We start from the raw sequence: 23,475 nt of genomic DNA on the forward strand, positions 1-23,475 counted from the left end.
CCTTTTCTTTTCTGCCTATAGAAGGTCATTTAACACTTCTTGTAAGGCCAGTTTAGAGGTGTTAAGCTGCTTCAGTTTTTACTTCTCTGGAGAACTTTTTATTTCTCTTTAATTTTGAATGATAACTTGCTAGTACAGTATTCTTGGTTGGGAGTTCTTTTTTTATTTTAGCACTTTGACTATACCATTCCACTTCCTTCTGGACTGCAAACTTTCTCCTAAAAAAATCTCCTTGTTGTCTTAGGATGTTTTGTCAAAAGTAATACGTTGTTTTTCTCTTGTTACTTTAAAATTCTCTCTTTGTCTTTTAACTTTTGACATTTTAATTCTAATGTGTCTTGGTGTGGGTCTTTTTTAGGTTCATTTTATTTGAAACTATCTTGGATTCTTGGATCTCTATGTCTGTTTCCTTCCCAAGTTAGAGAAGTTTTCAGCCAATATCTTTTCAAATAAGTTTCTTTTTTCCTTTTTACTCTGTTACCTGTGTCTGATCCCTATACTGCAAGTGTTATTCTGCTTCCTGTTGTCCCATAAACCCCTTAAACTATCTTTACATTTTTAATTCTTTTTTCTGCTTCTCTGCTTGGGTAAGTTTCACTGCCCTGTGAATCTAGGTCACTGGTCCTCTTCTGCTTTTTCTAGTCTGCTGTTGAACCCCTTTTGTGGATTTTTCAGTTCAGTTATTGTGTTCTTCAGCTCTGTGACTTCTGCTTGGTATTTTTTTTAGATTTATCATCTCTTTGTTGAAGTTCATCCATTCTCCTCCCAAGTATAGTAAGCATCTGTATAACAATTATGTTGAACTCTTTATCAGGTAAATTGCTTACTTCTGTTTCTTTAATTTTTTTCTGAGGTTTTATCTTGTTCTTGTGTTTGGAACATGATCCTCTGTATTTTCATTTGACTCTTGTGTTTCTATATATTGGGCAAAATAGCTATCTCTCCAGTCTTGAAGGGTTGGATAGAAGATGTGAAGGGTTGTGTAGAAGATGAAACTTATCTTTCAACCTTTCTCTGGTTCTTGGTTGTTTTTCAAATTTTTGTGATTATCTAAGCATCCTGATTTATTCTGGATAGGTCCCAGTTGTTGATGGTGTGCTGAGATCTGTCAGTATTACAAAAGGAGGTTCTCACTCAGTTCCTAGTTTTAGGCTGATTGGAAGCCAGACCCTCAAGCAGTAAGTAGCCTTTAAAGTACATAAATATATATGTTCCTATGGGACCACATTATAACCCTGCTGGCTTCCGGACCAGGTAATCTGGAAAGTGTCCATTGGGTGATATGTGAATAATTAGAACTTCAAAAGAGAGTATAAGCTCCTTTCTGGGAGGTACTAGTGAGCTGCAGTGGGACTAAGGGAGTATAAGGGTGGTGTCTCCCTGCCTACGTTCCATGAGAATTCCTCTGTCACTTCTAGGTGTGGCAGACTTGAAGTCTGACCCTCAGGCTAAAGATCTAGAAAAAGTAAATGAGCCTTTATTTTTCACTGAAAAACTGAGGATATGATTCATTCTGCTATTTTGCATTGCCCTTTTGGTGGTTGTCTACCAATAACTGTTTCTCTAATGGGATCCAGGAACTCAAGCCCTTCTGTCCACCAAAGACAGGTGGTTTAAGGAACATCTGTGTGGATTGCGTATGCCTGCTGGCTTTAGCAAGGTAGTGGGGGGAGGCATAGGCCTGGGGTATGCCTGCCAGCTTTAGTGTGGCAGCATAGAGTTCAGACAGGGCCAGTGTGTTCCTGTCAGCACCATCAAGGTAAGGAGAAAATGCAGAAATGACTCTCACCAGCATCTCCATCTCTGGAATGTCCCCAAAACTCCTTGCCCTTTCCCCTCCAACAGATGCTTTGAGGTTAACAAATGAATCTCCACATATAATCTAGGTACTTTCAAGCTGCTGTTTTTGTTTTGGTCCCTGGGGTGAATGAGTTTGCACATGAATCCTTCAAGAGAAATATCTCTGTTCCTTATAGCCTTTTGGGTTTCCTGAATATGAGCCCCATTGATTTTCAAAGCTAAAAATTTTGGGGACTCATCTCTCTGATGTAAGTCCTAAGGGTTGAGGTGCCAGATATAGGACACATTCCTTTGCTCTTCAAGGAGAAGCTCCAGATTTGTGAGATTTCTCTTTGATTAGAGTTAGCATTCCAAGGGTTGGATTTTTGGTGAAAACATATCTTTGCTTCTCATACTCTTCTTGATATTGGCCTCTAACTGTTTTTTGTGAAGGATCTGTTCAACTTTTTAGGTCAGTTTTAGAGGAAATTATGTCATAATTAGCTGTAGATTTGATATTTCTGTGGTAGAAGGATAGGATCTTTCTATGCTGCCATCTTGAACTATTTACTTGCATTTGTTTTTGAAATGGAAGTTTTTGATGCAGCTAGACCCTAGCCTGCTGGAAACTTAATAAATACATCAATATGAAGTTTATTTTTATTACATTTCACACAGGGCTTGTGACTGATGTATACTGTTGAACCACCATTTTAGATAAGAGAATCTATTGGTAATATGTGTTTTCCTACACGGGCTAAAAGACCTTATATAAGTCCTTGACTTTATGCGGCAGATGTAAACAGTATGTGAAATTTACCATGTGGAGTCACTATGACAAATAACTGTGATGCATCTTAGATGCCTTATCCCCAGTGCTCTATTAAAACAATCTTGTTCAGACAGACAAGAGTTTAGAACCATATTAGTGCACATATGATATCTTTAGAGACAATTAATACTGGCTTATCTCTTCTTATTTTATTAGATATCTTGCCTTTACTAGCAGGTGAGGTTGAAAATCAGTTTTATGTTGTCTAACTCAATTTTCAAACCCCAGCAACATAAAGCTCATAGGCTGATGGCAGTATTTGTAAATTAAAGATTACTTTAATCTTCAGTGACAGAGATTTATGAAATATAGCTTTAAATTTGTTCTTCATGTAGTAAAGCAAATTGAGTTTATTTTATAGACAAAAGCAATTTGAAGAAACCCATAGATTACTCTGGCCACTGAAGGGTATAAATTATCTCTAACTAAATTTTGTCAGTATTGTATGTTGAGCTATTTAGATAAAACATGTTTTTGACATTTATTGCAAAATGATACCTTCTTCTAGACTCTTGCATTCTCTGGAGTTGAGTATAGAATGAATCATTAAGGGAATTAGTAATCCTTTTCTTGACACAAATTGCATTATCCAAGGATGTGAAAATTTGAATGTATTTTTCTAAGTAAATTATTGTGAAAAGGTATCCAAACCTATTATGATGAATTTGAGTCCTGCCAAAACATTATACAACCCACATGCTTAATTTCTAGGCAAATTCTCTGCCATTATTTAGGATTTTAAATGCATATTTATTCCCACAGGGTATAATCCCATGTAGTGGCAAGTTAAGTAAATCATTGTGATGGTGGTACTTGCTCATATGAAGTAAGGCAATTCTTACAGAGCGTGAAGCTTTCTAGTGGACACCCACAACAAATGCTAGTGTTGCTATTATTACTAACCTCTAGAAACAGCAAAAAGGCATCCATTATGAACAAATCTCTGCACTAGAAAGAAAAAAGAACAGTGTATGTTTTAAGACTTCAATGAACATAACGTAATGGGCAAAAGACACTATGGTATACATGTTTATAAACATTAAAATACAATCAACCACAGGCTTAACAACTGGGGAGGTATATAAGATGAAGAATAGGTAGGTGGTTTAAAAAACAGTATAGCTGGATCCAGGAAAATTATTATTTGCTAGTATTTGTAATCAAATTTGTACAACACTCAAATTTATCTCTGTAGCAACTGCCATTAAACAGAATTTCAATTTAATAATTTAATTATGAATTATATTGACTGCCACTAGTTGGAAAGGAGATAATGAACCTTTGATTAATAGTTCTCTTCTTCTCCTCTTGTCTTCCTCCTCTTTTCCCTTCTCCTCCTCCTTTCCTGTTACTTCTCAAAAATGTTTCTCTAGGCAAACCTAACTTTGAACATTGTAACTTATATTTGTTATTTATATTAAACCCTGGTGGCAATGACAGGCACATAGCCCTCCCTCCTAGATGATATAATTTAAATGAAACGTCATGTATCTCTTATAAAAACCCTCTGGTAGAGATGCCACAGAACAATAGATTTCATTAATTCAATCACCAAAGCATTTTCCACTCTAATGATCTTTGTTCTTTCATAACTAATATTAGTTCATTTACATTTATCTTTATTACAGGCATACCTCATTTTCTTGTGTTTGCTTTACTATGCTTTGCAGATACTGTGTCTTTTACAGATTGAAGATTTGAAGCAACCCTGTGTCTTGCAAATCTGTCAGCACCATTTTTTCCAAAAACATTTGCTCATTTCATATGTGTGCCACATTTTGTAATTCTTGCAATATTTCCAATACCTTTATTATTATTTTATTTGTTATGGTAGTATGTCATCAGTGATGATGACTTGAAAGCTCAACTGATGGTTAGAATTTTTAGCAATAAAATTTTTTGCTTTTTTGACAAAATACCGCATACTTAATAGACTACACTATAGTAAAAATCATAACTTTTATGTATTCTGAGAAAGCAGAAATTCATTTGACTTACTTTATTGCAATATTTGCTTTATTGTGGTGGTTTGGAACTGAACTAACAATATCTCCAAGGGATAACTATACTTACATATGTGGATTTGTTGGATCTAGAAATTGGGAGTGGGATTATGTGTACTGGGTTGGTTAATTGAAGCTTGGACACCATTGTTGAGTGAGGTGAGACTTGGCTTCCTTTATATATTTTAGAAGACCGAGTCCTGGAGATTAGTGAAATAGAAATATTGGAGCACACCATTTTGTATACAACTAGTTTGGTTATTCCCTAACTATGTATCTAGGAGGGTATGGCAGACATGCTCTTCACCAGGGAATTAAGAAATACATTGGTGAATGGAATACCCTAATCCTTGAGAAGTTTTGCCCTGGTTACTCACTGCAGAGGATAAATAAAAATGTGGTAGAGATACAACTATGGATTAAGTTCCCTAATTTCAATAGGAATTATGGGCTTAATACTTGAAAGATGCAGAGATGGTCATTTTAAAAACATCCATATTTAGGTCTATTTGATTGTTGAAAAGCCATATAGGTCCTGTAGAATGTCTGTATCTTGTTGATCCAGTGATGACTCCACAATCACATTTGTAGTCTCTTATGATATTTATTATATCAAATTAATACAGCCCAAAGTAGATTTATACAATGATTATTTTAATAAAAACTTGGTGTTTAATACCAACTAGTAAGGACTATCAGAAGCAATTTGCCTTTCCCTATCAAGATCAATAGTACACATTTATTATTTTGTCCTTAGGTAGTCAATGCTCCTGATTTAGGTCATATCTAATCATGAAAGTTTACCGGGACCCTAATCATCCTACAGATCAACACTATGGTCCATTACATGTATGATATTATGCTAATGGGGTTGGGTGACCAGGATATAAGCAAGTACCTAAATGTCTCAGTAAGAAGCCTCAAAGCCAGAGGATGGGAAATAAAATTTCAGGGGTAGCTACATTAGTAAAGTCTCTAAGGATTGAATGGTCTCAGAAATGTCAGGACAGCTCCTTAAATGGAAGAAGTTGTTCTACCTTATACTTCTCCATAAAAAGAAAGAATAACAATTGATGGGCTTCTTTGAATATCAAAGTCAATATACTTCATATTTGGAGATGCTCTTTCAATTCATTTATTGAGTAAACTGCAGATTTTGAAGGGGGTCCAGAATAAAAGAAGGATCTGCAAAAGCTTGAATTTTCAGGACTTTGACCAATAGATATAACTGCACTTAAAGGACAGAAGAGATTGCTGCATGGAGCTTCTGCTTCATCCCAAAGAGAACATAATATAGACTTCCAGGATTTTGTTTTGTTGTTGTTGTTGTTTTGTTTGGTTTTGTTTTTACCTCTAGGATTTTGAAGTAAGTTTCTCCTGTGTGCTGTACTCTGTTACTAAAATGGAGCGTGATACTAGATCCCATACCAGAACTAGATTATTGTCATTGTCCAGATCATTGGAGAGTGTTTTGTTATTTGTTTGAATGATATCTGGGTAGTCCATCTCCAGTGCTTGAACTGTGTGGGTGTATCTACAGTTGGATAGACTGCAAATCTATGATTCTGCAAATCAGAGCTCCCTGACTAGTGACTTTTCAGGGGCCACCCTTTTGGACCAATCATTTTATAAGCTTAAACTCATAGGGAGGGGCTCCAGTTTTGACATCTCTTTTGTCTTCATTTTTAGGAAGTTCTGAGTCCTCTTGTTAGATATCCCATATCTTATATATTAAGCAGTTAGTGCAATTCTACCAGTTTTTTTGTCAGTTGAAGGAAGCCCCCATTTTTACCTGGCAGTACTTTATTTTATTATTTTATTTTATATAAATTACAGTTGCGAACATCATCAATCTCATCATATTTGGCTTCTTTATCTACAAGTTATTTTACACCCTTATAACAGGAAGAGTCCTTAAGAAAGTATAGCTAGTGACTGTCAGGTGTACTTGGTACCTTTGAATGTTACCTGTTTTCCTAATGGGAGGGCTAGTCATGCAAGTCATGTGTTTTAGATCTTTTTTATTTTCATTTATACTTACATAGAACATGTAGAACCCTAGCAGTAGCATCCTGTCTTGGACTGATATACTTCATTTCAGAAGAAAATCAAGGATGAAATCAGAAGAACATCATTTGTCCCATATGGGTTAGCAAATTATAGCTCTAATCTCCCTCTCCCCTTCATGGAGCCTCCTAACTTCTGGGAAGATCCCTTCAAGATCACTAATAATAGCAAAAGAATGTTATCTTTGGTCCCTGGTTTATGATACAGTCCGTATAAGAGATAAGTAGCAAATTAATAACCTGCAATTCAAATCCTTATCATTGATGGACTCTCCTATCCCCAGAACACTACTTAATTAACCTTCTTTGGATATGTTTGATCTCTAATCCCTTGGTTCAATTTCTGAAGGCTATGGTGAGGAGGGCAAGATGTCTAGCTTTCTGCACCAAATTGTCAAACAAATGAGGATAAATGACCTAATAACATATACATCAGGCCTGGATGATGTTTATAGAGAGAAACTTCTGATATAGAGGGATTAATAGATTTGCATTTCCCCTTGAAATGATACTCTGGAGAGGAACTGGAGGCACACAGGAATATAAGATAGCTAGATAACAGGCTCTAAGTGCTGGTTCCTTGGTAGAAGAAACATCATCACCTGACCTAGATAGACTATGGGCTGAATATTGTAGTCACAGTTGTAGGATGTAATAAAACTTTGACCATCAGCACTGATTTGCCATAGTATTTTTGGTTACAAGAGCCAAGCCTCTTTGCTATGATGAGGGACGTGGGTCCATTCCTCATACTTGTAGATCTATGACAGAACAAATCATCAAATTCCAACCTTGCTCCACTACCGACTTAGCACTCTTACAGAATTGAATAACTTAGGACTTGTTTCTTACTCTTTTCTGTGGAGTGGTTTGCATTTCCAATTGGTCCTACTCTGCAGGCAGCCACCACCCTCTCAGAAAGACCATCTAGGAGATCAGCCTTGAAAGAGTTAACTTTGCTTACCTCTCATTCAGAGTCCCTTAAGAGGAATGGTTAAAAACATTAAGTGATTTGAAGAAAGAACAAAACAAACTTCAGAATGTATTCACATGATAGATGAACCCTTCGTAAAAAATAAGATCATATTGAAACACTGCAGAGGTTTATATATTGATGGTGTTGCAGCAATGATAGGAAGGTGTAAAAGCTTTACACATTAAGTTAAATTTGAAAACTATGAAATTGAAGTAATACATTTTTCTATTCACACAGAATCTCTTATATGTAGGTTTGCCTGGAATTCTAGGATCCACATTAAATAATGTTGTCAAAATGATAAATCTATTAAAATTCAAGACTCAACATTTGAATTCTATTTTCAGCTTTATTTAAATAAATAGAACACCATACTGTATTGTTCCCTACTGAATAATGCTGAGTATAAAAAAAATAAATTCGTCAAGAATTTGTAAATTAAAAGAACTGTTGTGTGTTGGAGGGGAGCAAATACATCTGTGTGATTCTCACTTTAAGAGATATTATTGAAAGAGATCTAATGGCTTCCAAAAATGACTTACCTAATGGAAATTTGAGAACATCCAAATGACATTAACAGAAAAATGCAAAGACAATTATATATATATTTGTACGTACATACTGAAAAGGTTTGTGTTTTCGTAGTCAAACTGGAAAAATGAAGTTAAGGTGCTTTCTAATAATACTTAATCTGGGTTAGAATTTGAATCCTGAAGACTAATTAAGAAAATTTATGGGGGGATCCCTGGGTGGCGCAGTGGTTTAGCACCTGCCTTTGGCCCAGGGCGTGATCCTGGAGACCCGGGATCGAGTCCCACGTCTGGCTCCCTGCGTGGAGCCTGCTTCTTCCTCTGCCTGTGTCTCTGCCTCTTTCTCTCTCTATGTGTATCATGAATAAGTAAATAAAATCTTTAAAAAAAAGAAAATTTATGGGGAAAAATACAATGTAAACTACATGAAATGTTTCAATATTGTCTGTATTTTATTAATACCTTTTTACTGACATATAATTGTGTAAGTTCAAGGTATATGATGTGTTGATTGCAGTGTCATTACCACCATAGCATTAGCTAACACCTCTATCATGTCACATAAATATCTTTTTTTTTTTTTTGTGGCTAGAATGTTTAAGATATAGTCTCTTAGAAACTTTGAAGTAAATAATACAGTATTGTTGACTATAATCACTGTGCTGTACATTAGATCTTTAGAACTTACTCATCTTCTAGTTGCAAGTTTATAATCTTAGACCAACATTGTCTCAATTCCCCAATCCCCCAGCCCAACCACCATTCTAATATCAGTTTCTACAAATTCAGATTTTTAGATTCCTCATGTAAGTGATTTCATGCAGTATTTGTCTTTCTCTGTTTGGCTTATCTCACTGAGCATAATGCACTCTGTGTTGCTGTGTTGTTGCAAATGGTAGGATTTCCTTCTTTTTTAGAAGGAAAAATATCACAATATATATCACGGTTTCACACATCTTCTTTATCGATTCATTTGTTAATAGATAATTAGGTTGTTTCCGTATCTTGGCTATTGTGAATAATGCTGCAGTGAACATAGGAGTACAGATATCTTTTTTATAATTCAGTTTTCATTTCCTTTGGATATATCCAGAAGTAGGATTGCTACATAATAATAGTTTTTTTTTTTTTTTTTGCTTTTCCGTTAAGTCACATCTTTAAATCTGATTGCTTTCTAAGATCATTTCTAGCATCAGAGGGTGATTATTGTGCTTCTGCCGCATATAAAATGATGTAAACTGTGTATGGATTATAGTCCAGACCATTGGCAATAATAAACTTATTTGATGCCTATCTTTGGAATTAAAGGAAGGATTAAAATAAAGATAATAATATTCATGTTTTCATTTTCCAAGGGGTAGAGAATTGTATTCATTCATGAAGTGTTTAGGGAGATAACAGAGAACAAGATAGATGAGTGCTTCAAATTCAGAGAAAAGTGAGTTTTCCCAATGATCATGATCATCACAATGTCTATAAATATTAAGCATTCAAAGACTTAGAGAAATATCTTGTGATTCTTCCACCATGTGGAAGTGAAAAGATACAGTGAATAGATGGCTATTTGTGGACCAGGAAGTAGCCTTCACCAGACACACCAGTCTATAGGCATCTTGATCTTCAACTTTTCAACTACCAGAACATGTTGTTTCATGTAGGTTTTGAGTCTTTGTTTATGATGTTCCTCATCCATTCAATGTCCTCCCACTTTGTACACTTACAAGGTTTGCACATGTGCTTTTGTTTTGGATTTTCTCATTTTGTAATCTGCACTGTTTGTGCTAACATTTCTTGCTGAGAGGGATGATGCGTGACTTCTAGCCTATATCAAAGCATAGGACAAATCTCAGGTGCTTCTACTCAAAGTAATAACCAATTAGTTGGTAGTTGCTGTTCTAATAGTTAGAAATTGAGATAGGAAACACATTTGAAACCCTAGGAACCTGCTGATGCTTGGTGCTTGGGCCTTGGTTCCCAGCAAACCATCTACATGAAGGTCTTCAAAATGGAAGGTCTTCCATTTTAAATTCTTTGAAAAATTTCCATACTATTTTCCTTAGTGGGTGTACCAATTTACATTCCCACCAGTAGTACATGAAGGTTCATTTTTCTCCACGTTCTTGCGACGTTTATTATCTTTTTACTTCTTGATGATAGGTGTGAGGTGATAGCTCATTGTGGTTTTGGTCTGCATTTCCCTGGTAATTAGTGATGTTGAGCATCTTTTCATGTATCTGTTGGTCATTTGGATATCTTCTTTGAAAAATATCTAATTTCCTCTGTTCACTTTATAATCAGCTTGTTTATTTTTTAATGACTGAGTTGTATGAATTCTTTATATGACTTAAATGTAAGATCTTATACTGTAAAGCTCCTAGAAGAAAACATGGGAAGGAAGCTCCCTGAAATTGGTCTTGGCAATGATTTCTTAGACATGACACCACAAGCATGAGCAACAAAGGCAAAAATCAACAAATGGGACTACATCAAACTGAGAAACTTCTACATAGAAAGAAAAACCAGTCAACAAAATGAAAAGGTAACCTACCAAATGGGAGAAAATATTTGCAAAATGTAAGTTGAGTAAGGGGTTAATCTTATATCTAAAATATATTGATACATTATAAATTTTAGAACAGTTGTAGATCTATAGAAAACTTGTGAAATAGTATAGAGAATTCTCATATATCTCATGACCAGTTTCCTCTTTTAGTAACATCTTAAATTAGTATAGTACATTTGCCACAATTAACGAACCAGTATTATACCTTATTATTTTTAGAAATTTGTTAATTTTTGTTATACATTCATATATGTTTTTTCTATGTTAAAGATATTTGAGTACGTTTTATTGAAGTATGGTTGACATACATTGTTATACTAGTTTTAGATGTACAACATAGTGATTTGACAATTCTATACATTGCGCTATGCTCACTGCCATAAGGGTAGTTACCATCTGTCACCATATTGTACACTAAAGTCCACACTTTATCCATATTTCCTTACCTTTTATGTCATGTCCCCTTTTTGCTCCAGGATCTTAGCCAGGATACCACATTACATTTAGTTATATCTCCTTAAGTCTTTTTGGCTATGACAATTTCTTAAGCTTTACTTATTTTTGAAGACCTTGACAGTTTGGAGGGGTTACTAGTTAGGTATTTTTGTAGAAACTTTCTTAATCAATTTTGTCTGATGTTTTTCTCATAATTAGACTGGGGTATGAGTTTTTAGGAGAAAGCGCTATCATCCCATCCCTTCAAGTGTATATACTATCACGATGACTTTTCACTGTTGGTATTATCTTTGATCACCTGGTTGAGGTAGTGTTTGTCAAATTTCTCTATACTAAAAGATAATCCCCCCCCTCTTTTTCATACTTTACTCATTGGAAAGAAGTCACCGAATCACCCGGACTTAAGAAGTAGAGAGTTAAGCTCCATCTCCTTGAGCACGCAGCATCTACATAAGTTATTTGGATTTTCCTGCAGAAACTATTCTTCCCATTTTATTTCTTTATTCAATAACTCATTTTTATTAGTATGGGCTTAGAGATACTTATTTTATACTTAGAGTTATAACTTAACAGTATGAATATCACTTTATTTGTAGCAAAAAAAAATGTTCCATCTTTGGTTTTGAGGAGTTGTTTTACTTGGTTCCTATGTACATTGACACAGTTTCATTGCATTTTCTTTCCTAACCTGTGTATTTGCAACTATCTATATTTCTATAGGTATCTTATCTGTATCTTTTTTTTTTTTTTAAACAAACACACTTCCATTTATGCCAGGAATTTAAGCAGAGACCTGAAGTGGAATCAATTGACTCACATAGTAGTAAATACAAAGTAAAGCAATGATCTTGGCTTGAGCTATGTGGTTCAGGGGTCTGGCCGAGTGTCCCACATAAGCTCAGTCGCTGCAAACAATGGTTTTCGGGCTGTCCCTTGTAGCCTGGTAGAATCACACTGGGGGAATGGAGAAAGTGAGCACCACTTCTTACCATGTTCTCCCTCCGCCTGCTGGTCTCCCTCGGCCCCTGTGTTGGATGCCGCAGGGATCACTCACCAATCAGCCCATGGCAGACCCGACGGCGGGGGCCCCATCACTGTTCTCCCAACTACAGCCAGACTCGCCTCCACAGCAGTACCTGTGGCTGCAGCCTGGACTCCCGTGCAGGAGTCCCGTGAATCTGGCTCTGGAGCTGAAGAGGGTAATAGGACCTGCTGCTGAATGAAGGAAGTTGAGTGAATGAATGGGTGAGCTGCAGGGGTCACTTGCAAAGGGACCAGGAATGATAAGTTAACAACAACTCATTCAGGCAGATGCTTTGACATCTAACTCCCAAACCTGCCTGCTGCGGAAGGGGAAGCCATCTCCCGCGGGTGAAAAGTCAGTGGGGTGGGAGGCCATATTCACACTACTGCGTCTTTCCCGGAGCCAGGGCTTCAAGGCACAAGGCTCCTGGTTCCTCCCCCTCTCACCACCCCCTCTACTCTTTCCACTCTCACTCCTTGTGTTTCTTCTTGTGCTTCTTCTTCTTCTTCTTCTTCTTCTTCTTCTTCTTCTTCTTCTTCTTCTTCTTCTTCTTCTTCTTCTTCTTCTTCGCTGCCTTTGCTGTCTTTTGATGTGTGCCTTGCCCTCTTGCCTGTGTCACTCTCAGAGTCTGAGCTGTCAGAGTCAGACGACTTCCTGTCTCTATGGTGTTTTTTCTTCTTTCTTTTTCTAGAAGAATTCCTTGTGGGGTCAGGCTTCTCAAACTCTGCTGACTTTGCCTCTTCCTTCTCCTCTTCCTCATCTGGTATCAGAGAATACTTGGTCCCTCCTGGTTGCATAAAACAATCCTTTGCAAAGTGGCCTTTACAGCCACACTTCTTGTAGGTGGTGTTCAGGACAGCCTCGAGGGTGATCTTCTGCCCAGTGTAATCCTGGAAGGACCGCCGCCACCTCTCTTCTTGCTCAATGATAACGTTGTTGGGGTCAAGGTCTTTCCCAGTTCCTTGGTTGACGACTTTCATGGATAGGGATACTTTTATCCTATCATTTTTCATCTCCCGGCCAATAAGCTTCACCCACACTTTGTCTCCAACATCCACTATCTCAGAGGACTTATCCACACGACAGGATGACATGTGAGTTCGATGGACCAGACCTTGCTTCCGTGAGCCAGGGATTTTGATGAAGGCTCCATAGTCTGTAACCATAGCAACCTCTCCTTGGAAAATAGTGTAGAGAGCAGGCAAGTTCTCCATGGTCTCGGGTCTTCCTGAATTCATCCTTAATGTTCTATGGCTCCTCCATTTCTCTTCTGCCAAAGTTAATTCAAGTGTCTCTGGGTCAGCTCCCGGTCTCCCGGCCGCAGCATTGCCGAAACACCAAAACCCATCTTATCTGTATCTTTATGAAGTTTTTACTGATGTCTCTAACTCTAACCCAATATAACATGATCATTCTAGCCTTCATTCTTGTTTATTTACAATTTTCCATTTCAGCTTTGAGAAACCTGCCTCCTACCATCTGTCATTTATTTTCTTAATTATTAAGTGGAGTATATATATGTATAGTTGTTTTAGAATTGTTAATCTATATTCCTGTGGAGGGAAAAAAAACCTATCAATTATGGTATAGTACTTAGTACTATCTCTTTTGACTTTAATCTTAACATTCTCCACTCGTTTCCAGAATTACTTTGGTGGATATACTCTTTCCTCTTCAACTTCAGTGACATTGTTTCATACACTTATGATACAGTTAGATTATTTTGTCACCATATGAATTCCATCCTGGGTTCCCTCCTAAATGATTTTTTAAAAGATATATGTACGTGTTAGGCTTCAGTCTTCAAATTGTGAAGCTCTATGAATTTTGACAAATCCATAGTGTCATGTAGCTACCACTACAGAAAACACAGGAGAGTTTCATCATCCTAAAAAATTTTCTGTTTCACCTATTCAGCAACCTCCTTCCACTAAACCTTTGCAAACACTGATCTGTTTACCAGTGCTGTTGTTTTGCCTTTTTCAGAGCATTGTGTAAATGTAATTTTACAGTATATAGCCTTTGCCGACTGGCTTTTTGCACTAAAAATATGCAGATAAGGTTTATCCTTGTTATTTATATTGCTTTTTTATCTCATTTATTTTAACACTGATTGATATTCCATTATATGAATATGCCAGTTTGTTTATCCATTCATCTATTGAAGAATATCAGGGCTGTTCATAGTTTTTGACAACCATGAATAAAGCTGCTATAAAATTCTAGTACAGGTTTTTATGTGGAAATAAGTTTTCCAAACCAACTGGGTAAATATTGGGAGTACAATTGTTTGGTTATGTGGTAAAGAGTATATTTAGTTTGGTAGGAAACTGTTAAATGATCTTACAAAGTAGCTATTCCATTTTGCATTCCACCAACAAGGAATGAGAGTTCTTGTTGTTCTACATTCTCTTCAGCAGTTGATAGTGTCAAAATTTGAATTTTAGCTAGTTAAATGTTAGTTATTTAATGATTTCTTATTATTTTAGTTTGCATTTCTTTATTGACAAATTATCTTTTGTTGTTTGTGTGTCTTCTTTGGTGAGATGTCTCTTCAGATCTCTGACTAACTTAATTGCATTTGCTTGCTTTCCTATTGTTGAGTTTTAGATGTTCTTTTGTGTTTTGTATAAAAATCTTATCAGTTATATGTTTTTGCAAGTATTTTCTCCCAGTGTATGAGTTGCTTTTTCATTCTCTGACTAGTGTCTTTTATATAGTAGAAGCTTTAGTTTTAATAAAGTCCACCTTACCAAGTTTTCAATAATTGGATTGTGTTTTGGGTGTTTTATCTAAAAAACTCCACTGCCAAACCTGAGGTAACAGATTTTCTCTTGTGTTTCTTCTAGAATATTTATAGTTTTGTGTTTTACATTTAGGTTTAACATTTAGTTTGAGTTAATTTTTTGTGTAAGATTTAAGGCCTGGGTCTAGGGTTTTATAAAATCTTAAAATTAATTAATCTTAATTAATCTTTTTTGGAAAGACTATCTTTTCTCCATCGAATTGCTGTTTTATTTCTGGGATTTTCTTCTATTCCACTGACAAATATTTATTCTTTTTTCAGTAATATGCTAGCTTGATTTCAATAGTTTCACAGGAAATATTGAAATCAAGTAGTGTAAGCTTTCTAACCTAACTCTTCAGTTTTGTATTGGCTATTCTAGGTCCTTTGATTTCTTCTTTGATTTCTTTCTTCAGTTTGTTTTTTGTTTTTTTGTTTATTTAGTTTTCTCTACATATCCTGTACATACTATATTAGGTTTATGCCAAAGTACTTCAGTTTTTTAATACTATTGTAAAAGGGATTACTTTTCTATTTCAATTTCCAATGGTTTAATGCTGGTATATAGGAAAGCAACTGACTTTTGTATTTTTACTTGTATCCTAAAATTTTGCATTCCTGCTTGTTAGTTCCAGGAGTTTCTTTGGGGATACTTCGGGATTTCTACATAAACAATCACACTGTCTTTGAATAATAATGATTTTATTTCTTAAGTTTCAAACTTATTTTATTTGTTTTTTATTGATATCTTAATGGACAAACTAGGAGAATGGACACACTAGGGTTATTTAACCACTAGCAAGTCATCAAAATTACTGACCTATGGCTCCAGAGGCTTCTGCTTGAATTAAGGTGATCTAGCTTGTGGCTCTGGGTATATATATATATATATATATATATATATATATATATATATATAAATTTTATTTATTTATTCATGAGAGACAGAGAGAGAGAGAGAGAGAGAGGCAGAGACACAGGCAGAGGGAGAAGCAGACTCCATTCAAGAAGCCTGATGTGGGACTTGATCCCAGGACTCCAGGATCACATCCCGAGCCAAAGGCAGACACTCAACCGCTGAGTACCTAGGTGTTCTTATATACTTCTTTAGATGATGGAGTTTTAGTTTGTATTGTGATTTTCAGTTTGTCCAGCTTTTCCTGTTAAGGATGAGAGTAATAACTTCTAATCTCTTTGCATGTCATAGCTGATCTTGAAGGTCTCTTCATCATTATTTTAAATATTTAATATGGAAAACTATTGAAATTTAAATCCATTTTTAATTGTCTCAAGATTTTCTAATATTTATATTAAATGAAACACAAGGAAGAACTATTAAAGTTAAAGAATGATCATACTCTACAATGATAAGAGTTGAGATTATCCAAAATCATACTACTGGAAAAAAAGAAATATATCAACAAAACAGTAGAGTAATAAATATACTTCTGCAATTTGTATTATTTGTGCAAAAAAGTGTCTCATCAGTCTTTACTACCAAGGATTTAAAGGCATTTTTATTAAAATATTTAATCAGGAATTGTATGTAGATGTTCCAAGCATTAAAAAGATTATTAACATGTAAACAACCTCAAGTTTCTCATTACATTTCAATTTAAGATTTTCTTTGCAAGCTTTATATAAATTCAAAGCTTAACTTCTCTGTTAATTCTTTATAATTTATTTTTGTTATAATTATATAATATAAAGAACACATAATTATTTACTTACATCAAGCTCCCTCTTTATTCTAAAATTTATTCCAATTTGGCCCAGTGTATAGTGTAGGTATTATGATTTTCTCTGTGTGCCATGAAGCAAAATTGTTTGTGGTCATTATATATTGTAGTATGCATAGACTGAAAAGTTTATAACCTCTCAGCATTTTTAAAAGATTTATTTATTTATTTATTTATTTATTTATTTATTTATTTGAGTGAAAGAGCAAGAGCAGGGGGAAAGACAGAGGGAGAAGCTTACTCCCAGCTGAGCAGGGAGCCCTACATGGAGCTCAATCCCAGGACCCTGGAATCATAACCTGAGCTGGAGGCAGACACTTAGCTGACTGAGCCACCCAGGCACACCAACTTCTTGGCATTCTGAAAAATGTTTTTCTTTATGAGAGACAAATATCAAGAAATAACTTTTTGGGAGGTCAGTAAAGCAGTTCATCATTTTTGAAAGCAAGGGTCCTGAACATGTTTGTTTGCTTGTTTGTTTGTTTGTTTGTTTTAAATTGGGGTAGGAAAGTTATGGGTATGCATTTCTGTGTTGCTGTGGAGAGATCCATCCTTGATCTCATTGGCCACTGGTTCCCCTTCCCATCATTTTATTTTGTTGGCTTGACAGTAGTGTTCAGGAAGGAAAGCAAGACTTCTGACTAATGTCAGCGGATGTTCTCTTCCCACTGCTGAGCTAGCCCATTAACATTTAACGTGGCATGGAGCTTTGTACCTTCCCCCAGCAGGTCCAGTCTATAGTCCAAGTGCCTCTCCCTAAGGAATATCAGTGAAGCACTAGGGGATCCTTATGTGTGGTTTTAGTTATTAGGGAATTTTATGACAGCTAACCCTGTGTATTATAATTATTATGTGTATTTGTTGATAAGCTAGGATATTATTTTTTTAAGCTAGGATATTAAACCTCTAGCAAGTCATCAGAATTATTTACAAATGGCTCCAGAAGCTTATGCTTGAATTAAGCAGATCTAGCCTGTGTCTCTGGTATATATATCTCTTTAGATGATGGGGTTTTATTTTGTATTGTGATGTCAGTTTTCTGCTGGCTCCAAAATAAGTCATTGATTTTCAGTTTGCCCAGCTTTTTCTTGTTAAGGATGAGCATGGTAACTTTTAACCTCTTTGCATGTCTTAGATGGTCCTGGAAGTCTCTTCATGATTGTTTAAATATTTAATATGGAAAACATGTTGAAGGAACTGTGTATATTCCATATTTTGTGAACCACAGCAGCACTGATGAGATTAATTAAAAAGATTCCTTTGAAAAATCTGATTTCCTGTATCTCTTTTCTCACTTGGATTCCTGATATAAGTAAAGTGAAAAAGGATTCTGTGAATGATTCTTACATTCCCTATTTTCTTTACCCTGATGATTAGCACCTCATTGAAGCAATCAATCATATTCAGAATCCTAGAAAGCCCTGATGACAAATTAGAACATACAAAAGTTAACAGATATTCAGAAGTGGAGGTATTTAAATTTGGAATATTCCTTGGTGAGAGATAATTTAGTATCTGTAGAAGCAGTCTTGATGACCAGTCCTTCTTCATAGGTTGGGCAAGATTAATAATTTAAATACATTTCTCCTGGGAAAATGGAATACTTGATTGATTACAGCCTGTGGACATGATTTATTTGTAAGAGCCTTATTTGAAGTTCACTCCAAGCCTTCCCAGTATTCTTACATTGTAGCTATGATATGATTGTACTTAAAAGGAACACAGGATTGGGAGTCTCCACAACCACAACCTTGAAAGACATTGATCTTTTTCTCCTAGCCATTAACATATCTGCAAATGTCCCAGTTTTCTATCATAGCTTGCTATGGGCTCTTTGAATATAACATGGCAATATAATGGACATCACTCTGCTGTCAATAGACTTCATCATCTGATGATTAAATGTGGTACAGTGCCACAGCAGTTTCTTTATTTTGTAGAGAGTTTTGAATGACATGTGTCTCTCTAAGTTGGCCTTTGAGACTCTGTGTTCCTGATTAGCAAGCTGGATATTAGCATTGGTTTGTACAGCATATGACTAGTTTCTCAAACAGATTCTCTATGTTTTTCGTTAATTGGAGTCTATTCATGTTATAGATGATCTGATGTTGAATTAAACAGAAAACAAAGCCCAAGATTTTAACAAAATAAAGTCTTTTATTGCTACAATACTTCTTTTGGATAAATTGATCACAAATCTTTGCAAAAAATGAGTGAAGCCAGAGAAAACAAACTTAGACAATAATGCCTATCAATATGCATACATATATCTACTGAAAACACTAAGGACATTTCACCACAAAATGAAAACAAGCATTAGGATTGACTTTTATACCTCATAAAAAACCATGTAGGAGGCAGGCTCATCTTACTATAGCAACAGTGACCAGGAAAGATTGGCCAAAAATAAATCAAAAAGGATAAAGTGATTTGGATATGTGTCCTTAGCATCATCCTTTATCTCACTGAGTTCTCCATTGTGATCCAGAGACATTCTAGCTTTAGTTCTAGCTCTAGCACCTGTCCTGCTGTGTGCCCAGAGGAAGGCTATACTTCCTTCCTAGTGGAGGGGCCTCACACAGTTACTTGCAGTCATCTAGTCCAACTATACAAAGCAGACAACTGAAGATCTTTTAATTGATCATCTATCTATCTATCTATCTATCTATCTATCTATCTATCTATCCATTCATTCATTTCTAATAACTAAAGGACTAGAAATGAGATCTGTATACTCATTTTGAAATGAGTGCAAGACACTAAAAATTCATTTAGCTTCAGATGCTCAGGCTCGTTTAAAATATGAGGGCAAGTGATCACAGCAAGCCTTCTATATAACTCTTAAAAGCCTCTGTTCTTTTCAGTGTTAATTGAAAGAGTGAGCTTTAGAAACAATAGCAGGGAAACAATCCCAAAAATTAAGAAGCAAAGATTAGAATTTCACAAATGCTTTGGTTGACACTGTGACATTTCTAATTGTTCTGTTTATTGTGCTATACATTAGCCAGCTTATTTGAGTGGGCTTATTAGTAACAGGTTCATGCACAATCACATTGAGTATATGAAGCTATTAGCATTATACAGATCATCTGTATGCAGCAAATGTTGCAGGAGGTTCTCATATATTGCTTTTTACCTTTAATTGGAAGTTAGTATGAAAAGTTCTCTATGAAGAAAATATTTAGCCTTACTTGAACAGACAAAAGAAAACTTGGTGAATGCAATTTTTATCCTTACTATCCACTCAACTCAGATTCATTTATTAATTCTATAAATACTGACATAAAATGTAAAATAATCTTTAGGATATATAATTTAATTTTGATATGATGTATGTATATAGGTGTGTGTATATATATATGTATAAATATATCATAGAAATTTAACATAAAGGAAGTATTATAAAAGAGTGGGTATGGATGAATTTTTAAATAAATGATATTGAGAAAATTTGCTCCATAGAAACTTTAAGGTATATTCTCACATCCTACCATACACTAAGTTCCAGATAATTTAGAGAGCTAAATATAAAATTTTAAGTCATAAAATACTGGAGAAAATATAGAAGCATAAATAAAATTTTAAAGCATACACTGATAGGCTTGACAATATAAATTAGAAATTTTCTGTATATTACTAATAATGTTAATGAGCAAATGTTATAACTAATTAGAGGAATATTTTCAATAAATATGTGAAGAGTTAATTTCAATATATAAATAACCCTTACAAATGAATAAATTATGAGAAAAGAACTTGAGTAGACTAATTACAAAAAGAAAGAAAATGGTCAAGAAGTCAAAAATTAGTCAATATTTTATAACAAAGATACATGGGATATTATCACTTTTCCCTCACATTTTAAATGTTCTTATACAATATTGAATTTTACTTTCTTCACATTCCCAGCTAACATTTATGTTTATATGTTAAGGATTTGCTAGGTTACTCTTTTAAGCTCATTGCATATGTTTACCCAACTTAATTCTCATGATAAACCTATGAGCTTAGTATCACTGTTATCTCCTCCGTATAGGTAGGAAAACTGGGGCAATAAGATATGATACAGATTTCTCAAAGTCACAAAGCTAGCAAGTGATGAAGCTGGGATTGGAACTTGGGCAGTCTCTCTCTCTTTTTTTTAAATTTAGTTTTATAGAAAGAGATTGGGAGCAGGGACAGAGAGAGAGTCTTAAACACATTAAGTATGGATTCTGAGGCAGGGCTTGATCCTAGGACCCTGAGATCATGACCTCAGCCAAAATTGGGTTGGAGGCCTAACTGACTGAGCCACTCAGGTGCCCCTGGGTTTTGAGCTCTCAATCATGCTAGTACTTTGCTTCTGAGTTCTCTCCGTGGGTAAGGAGAGATAGATATCCAGTGTGCTCATTGAGGTGTATGTTCATACATCATTTTTGGAAAGCAATTTGTGTGTAAACACACACAAATGCACACACATATCCTTTCACAGAATTTTAATTGCTCAATACTAAGAAAAACTGATATATTAGATAATGAAAATCAGAGCATGAAATTGTCCATGCCACATGACACTCATGTGAAGATGTCAGCCATGGATAACCTGGGGAAATAAGTTGCTACATGATTTTTTTATTATTTTAAAAATATTTTATTTATTTATTCATGAGAGACACAAAGAGAGAGAAGCAGAGACATAGGCAGAGGGAGAGGCAGGTTCTCTGTGGGGAGCCTGATGCAAGACTCAATCCCAGGACCCTGGGATCACAACCTGAGCCAAAAGCAGATGCTCAACTGCTGAGCCACCCAGGCATCCCTAGGTGATTTTTTTAAAGCACATTTTCCTATTTTTAAATATTTCCTAAATTGACCTACTGTATAACCTTTTAGTCCAGAATCTCTGTAAAATTCTATCTTTAAACCTTATAGGGGCTACAGTTTATAAAGAGTCAGTGACTATAAGAGGGTTATCTCTTCAATTCTATCCTTCATTTCTTTGCCCACTTAAGTAGGCTGAAAATAGGAAAAAGCTCTGAGCCATGTAAGTTACATTTCACTCACTAATTCAACAAATACTGTCTGTGGGCATTCCTTTTTTTTTTTTTTTTTTTTTTTTTTTTTTTTTTTTACTTATAATAGGCACACAGTGAGAGAGAGAGAGGCAGAGACACAGGCAGAGGGAGAAGCAGGCTCCATGCACCGGGAGCCCGACGTGGGATTTGATCCCGGATCTCCAGAATTGCGCCCTGGGCCAAAGGCAGGTGCTAAGCCGCTGCACCACCCAGGGATCCCTTTGTGAGCATTCTTTATGCCACACATTATTTTAAAGATAATGCAGCAAACAAAAATATATCAACTCTTCTGTGCTTGTGGCATTTTCATTTCAGCAGGGAAGGACAAATAATAAACACATACATGATAAACAAGAAGAATAAAAGAGTGATAGCACTAAAGATTTATGGAAGATGCTACATTAAGTGATGTTTATGTAGACAAAAAGAAGAGAAGAAGGTATCTAAGGAAGAGCATTTCATGGAGAGAGAAGAGTGAACATGAAACCCTGGAGTGGGAGTGTGCTTGATTTGCTGGGGAGCACCAAGGAGGCCATATAGAACATGAAAAGTTGAGCTGGAGAATGGGGAGGAGGTTGGAGACAAATGCAATCTGTGTAGGGTTCTGTGGGGCACTGTTAGAACTTTGCATTATACTCTAAATGAGCATGGATTTTCACCAATGGAGTGATGTGATCTGACTTCACTTCAAAAGGCTCACTCTGAATGCTGGATGAAGAGATGCTAGGAGCCAGAATAGAGGCACGAGGACCAGTGAGGAAACCATTGCAATAGTCCACATGTGAGATAACTGGAATTTGAACTAGTTGCATACATGTCAGTGGATAGCATGTGGAACAAATTTGGGATACATCATAAAGGTAGACCTAATAATATTTGCTGATGGATTAGATGTTGGGTATAAAGAAAGAGGTAGATAAAATGTCTCTAGAGTAAAAGAAAATGACATCTTAGAGTAAAAGAGCAAAGCTAATTTCACTTAGATGATGCAACACTTCTTGCCCTTCCACCTCAGAGTCCTGCCCATTTTTAGTCCTGCCACTATCTGAGGTGACATGGGGACCTGTCACCCCTTTGTGATTCCCCAGCACCCGGAGTTACTTCTTTTGACCAATCCATGAGCCTCTTGGGGAGGGATATTATCCAACTATTATTTCTATCTTCAATACATAGTACAGTGCCTGGCAGGTAGTAGATATTCCATGTAATGTTTGTTGAATGGATATGTTATTTGCTTAATTGAGTGATTAATTAAATAAGTAAATAATTATTAGATTTTCTGTGTAGTTATGACAGTTTACACTCTTTCCTATTCAGGGTAGAATAAAATTAATCAAATGTGTTTGTGTGTTTAATAAGGTTTCTTTTATTCTAGGCAGTCTTGAGTTTTCATTTTTCATAAATTACATATTCTAATCAACATGTAATTATTAAGCTGGTCACCAGATCCTCTGGCAAGTGTCCCAGAACCACCAGCTGGGCCCTAATCAAAAATACTACTTCAGTTCAGAGGGGCAGGGAGCCTATTCATTGTGGATGACTAAGACGTTATATATCCTGAGTGTTGAGAACTTCATAAATATTTTGGATAACTGGATCTGAAAACCTGAAAACTATTTTTAACTTTTCTTTTACTAGCTATGACACCTAACAATTCTTCCTTTGTAGATA

General features: G+C 35.6%; 1 protein-coding gene across 1 annotated transcript; it reads right to left on the minus strand.

Annotated features, from left to right (window-relative positions):
- Positions 1–1,516: 1,516 nt before the first annotated feature.
- LOC112674980 (zinc finger CCHC domain-containing protein 17-like) lies at positions 1,517–13,559 on the minus strand. Its single transcript, XM_049093397.1, has 3 exons — positions 12,804–13,559; positions 12,260–12,467; positions 1,517–1,742 (listed from the first exon to the last, which is right to left on the minus strand). The coding sequence occupies exons 1-3, from the start codon at positions 13,465–13,467 to the stop codon at positions 1,517–1,519; spliced, it is 1,098 nt and encodes a 365-aa protein (XP_048949354.1). The 5' UTR covers positions 13,468–13,559.
- Positions 13,560–23,475: the final 9,916 nt, after the last annotated feature.

This window comes from Canis lupus, chromosome 14, assembly GCF_003254725.2.
Source record: "Canis lupus dingo isolate Sandy chromosome 14, ASM325472v2, whole genome shotgun sequence".
NCBI lineage: Eukaryota > Metazoa > Chordata > Mammalia > Carnivora > Canidae > Canis > Canis lupus.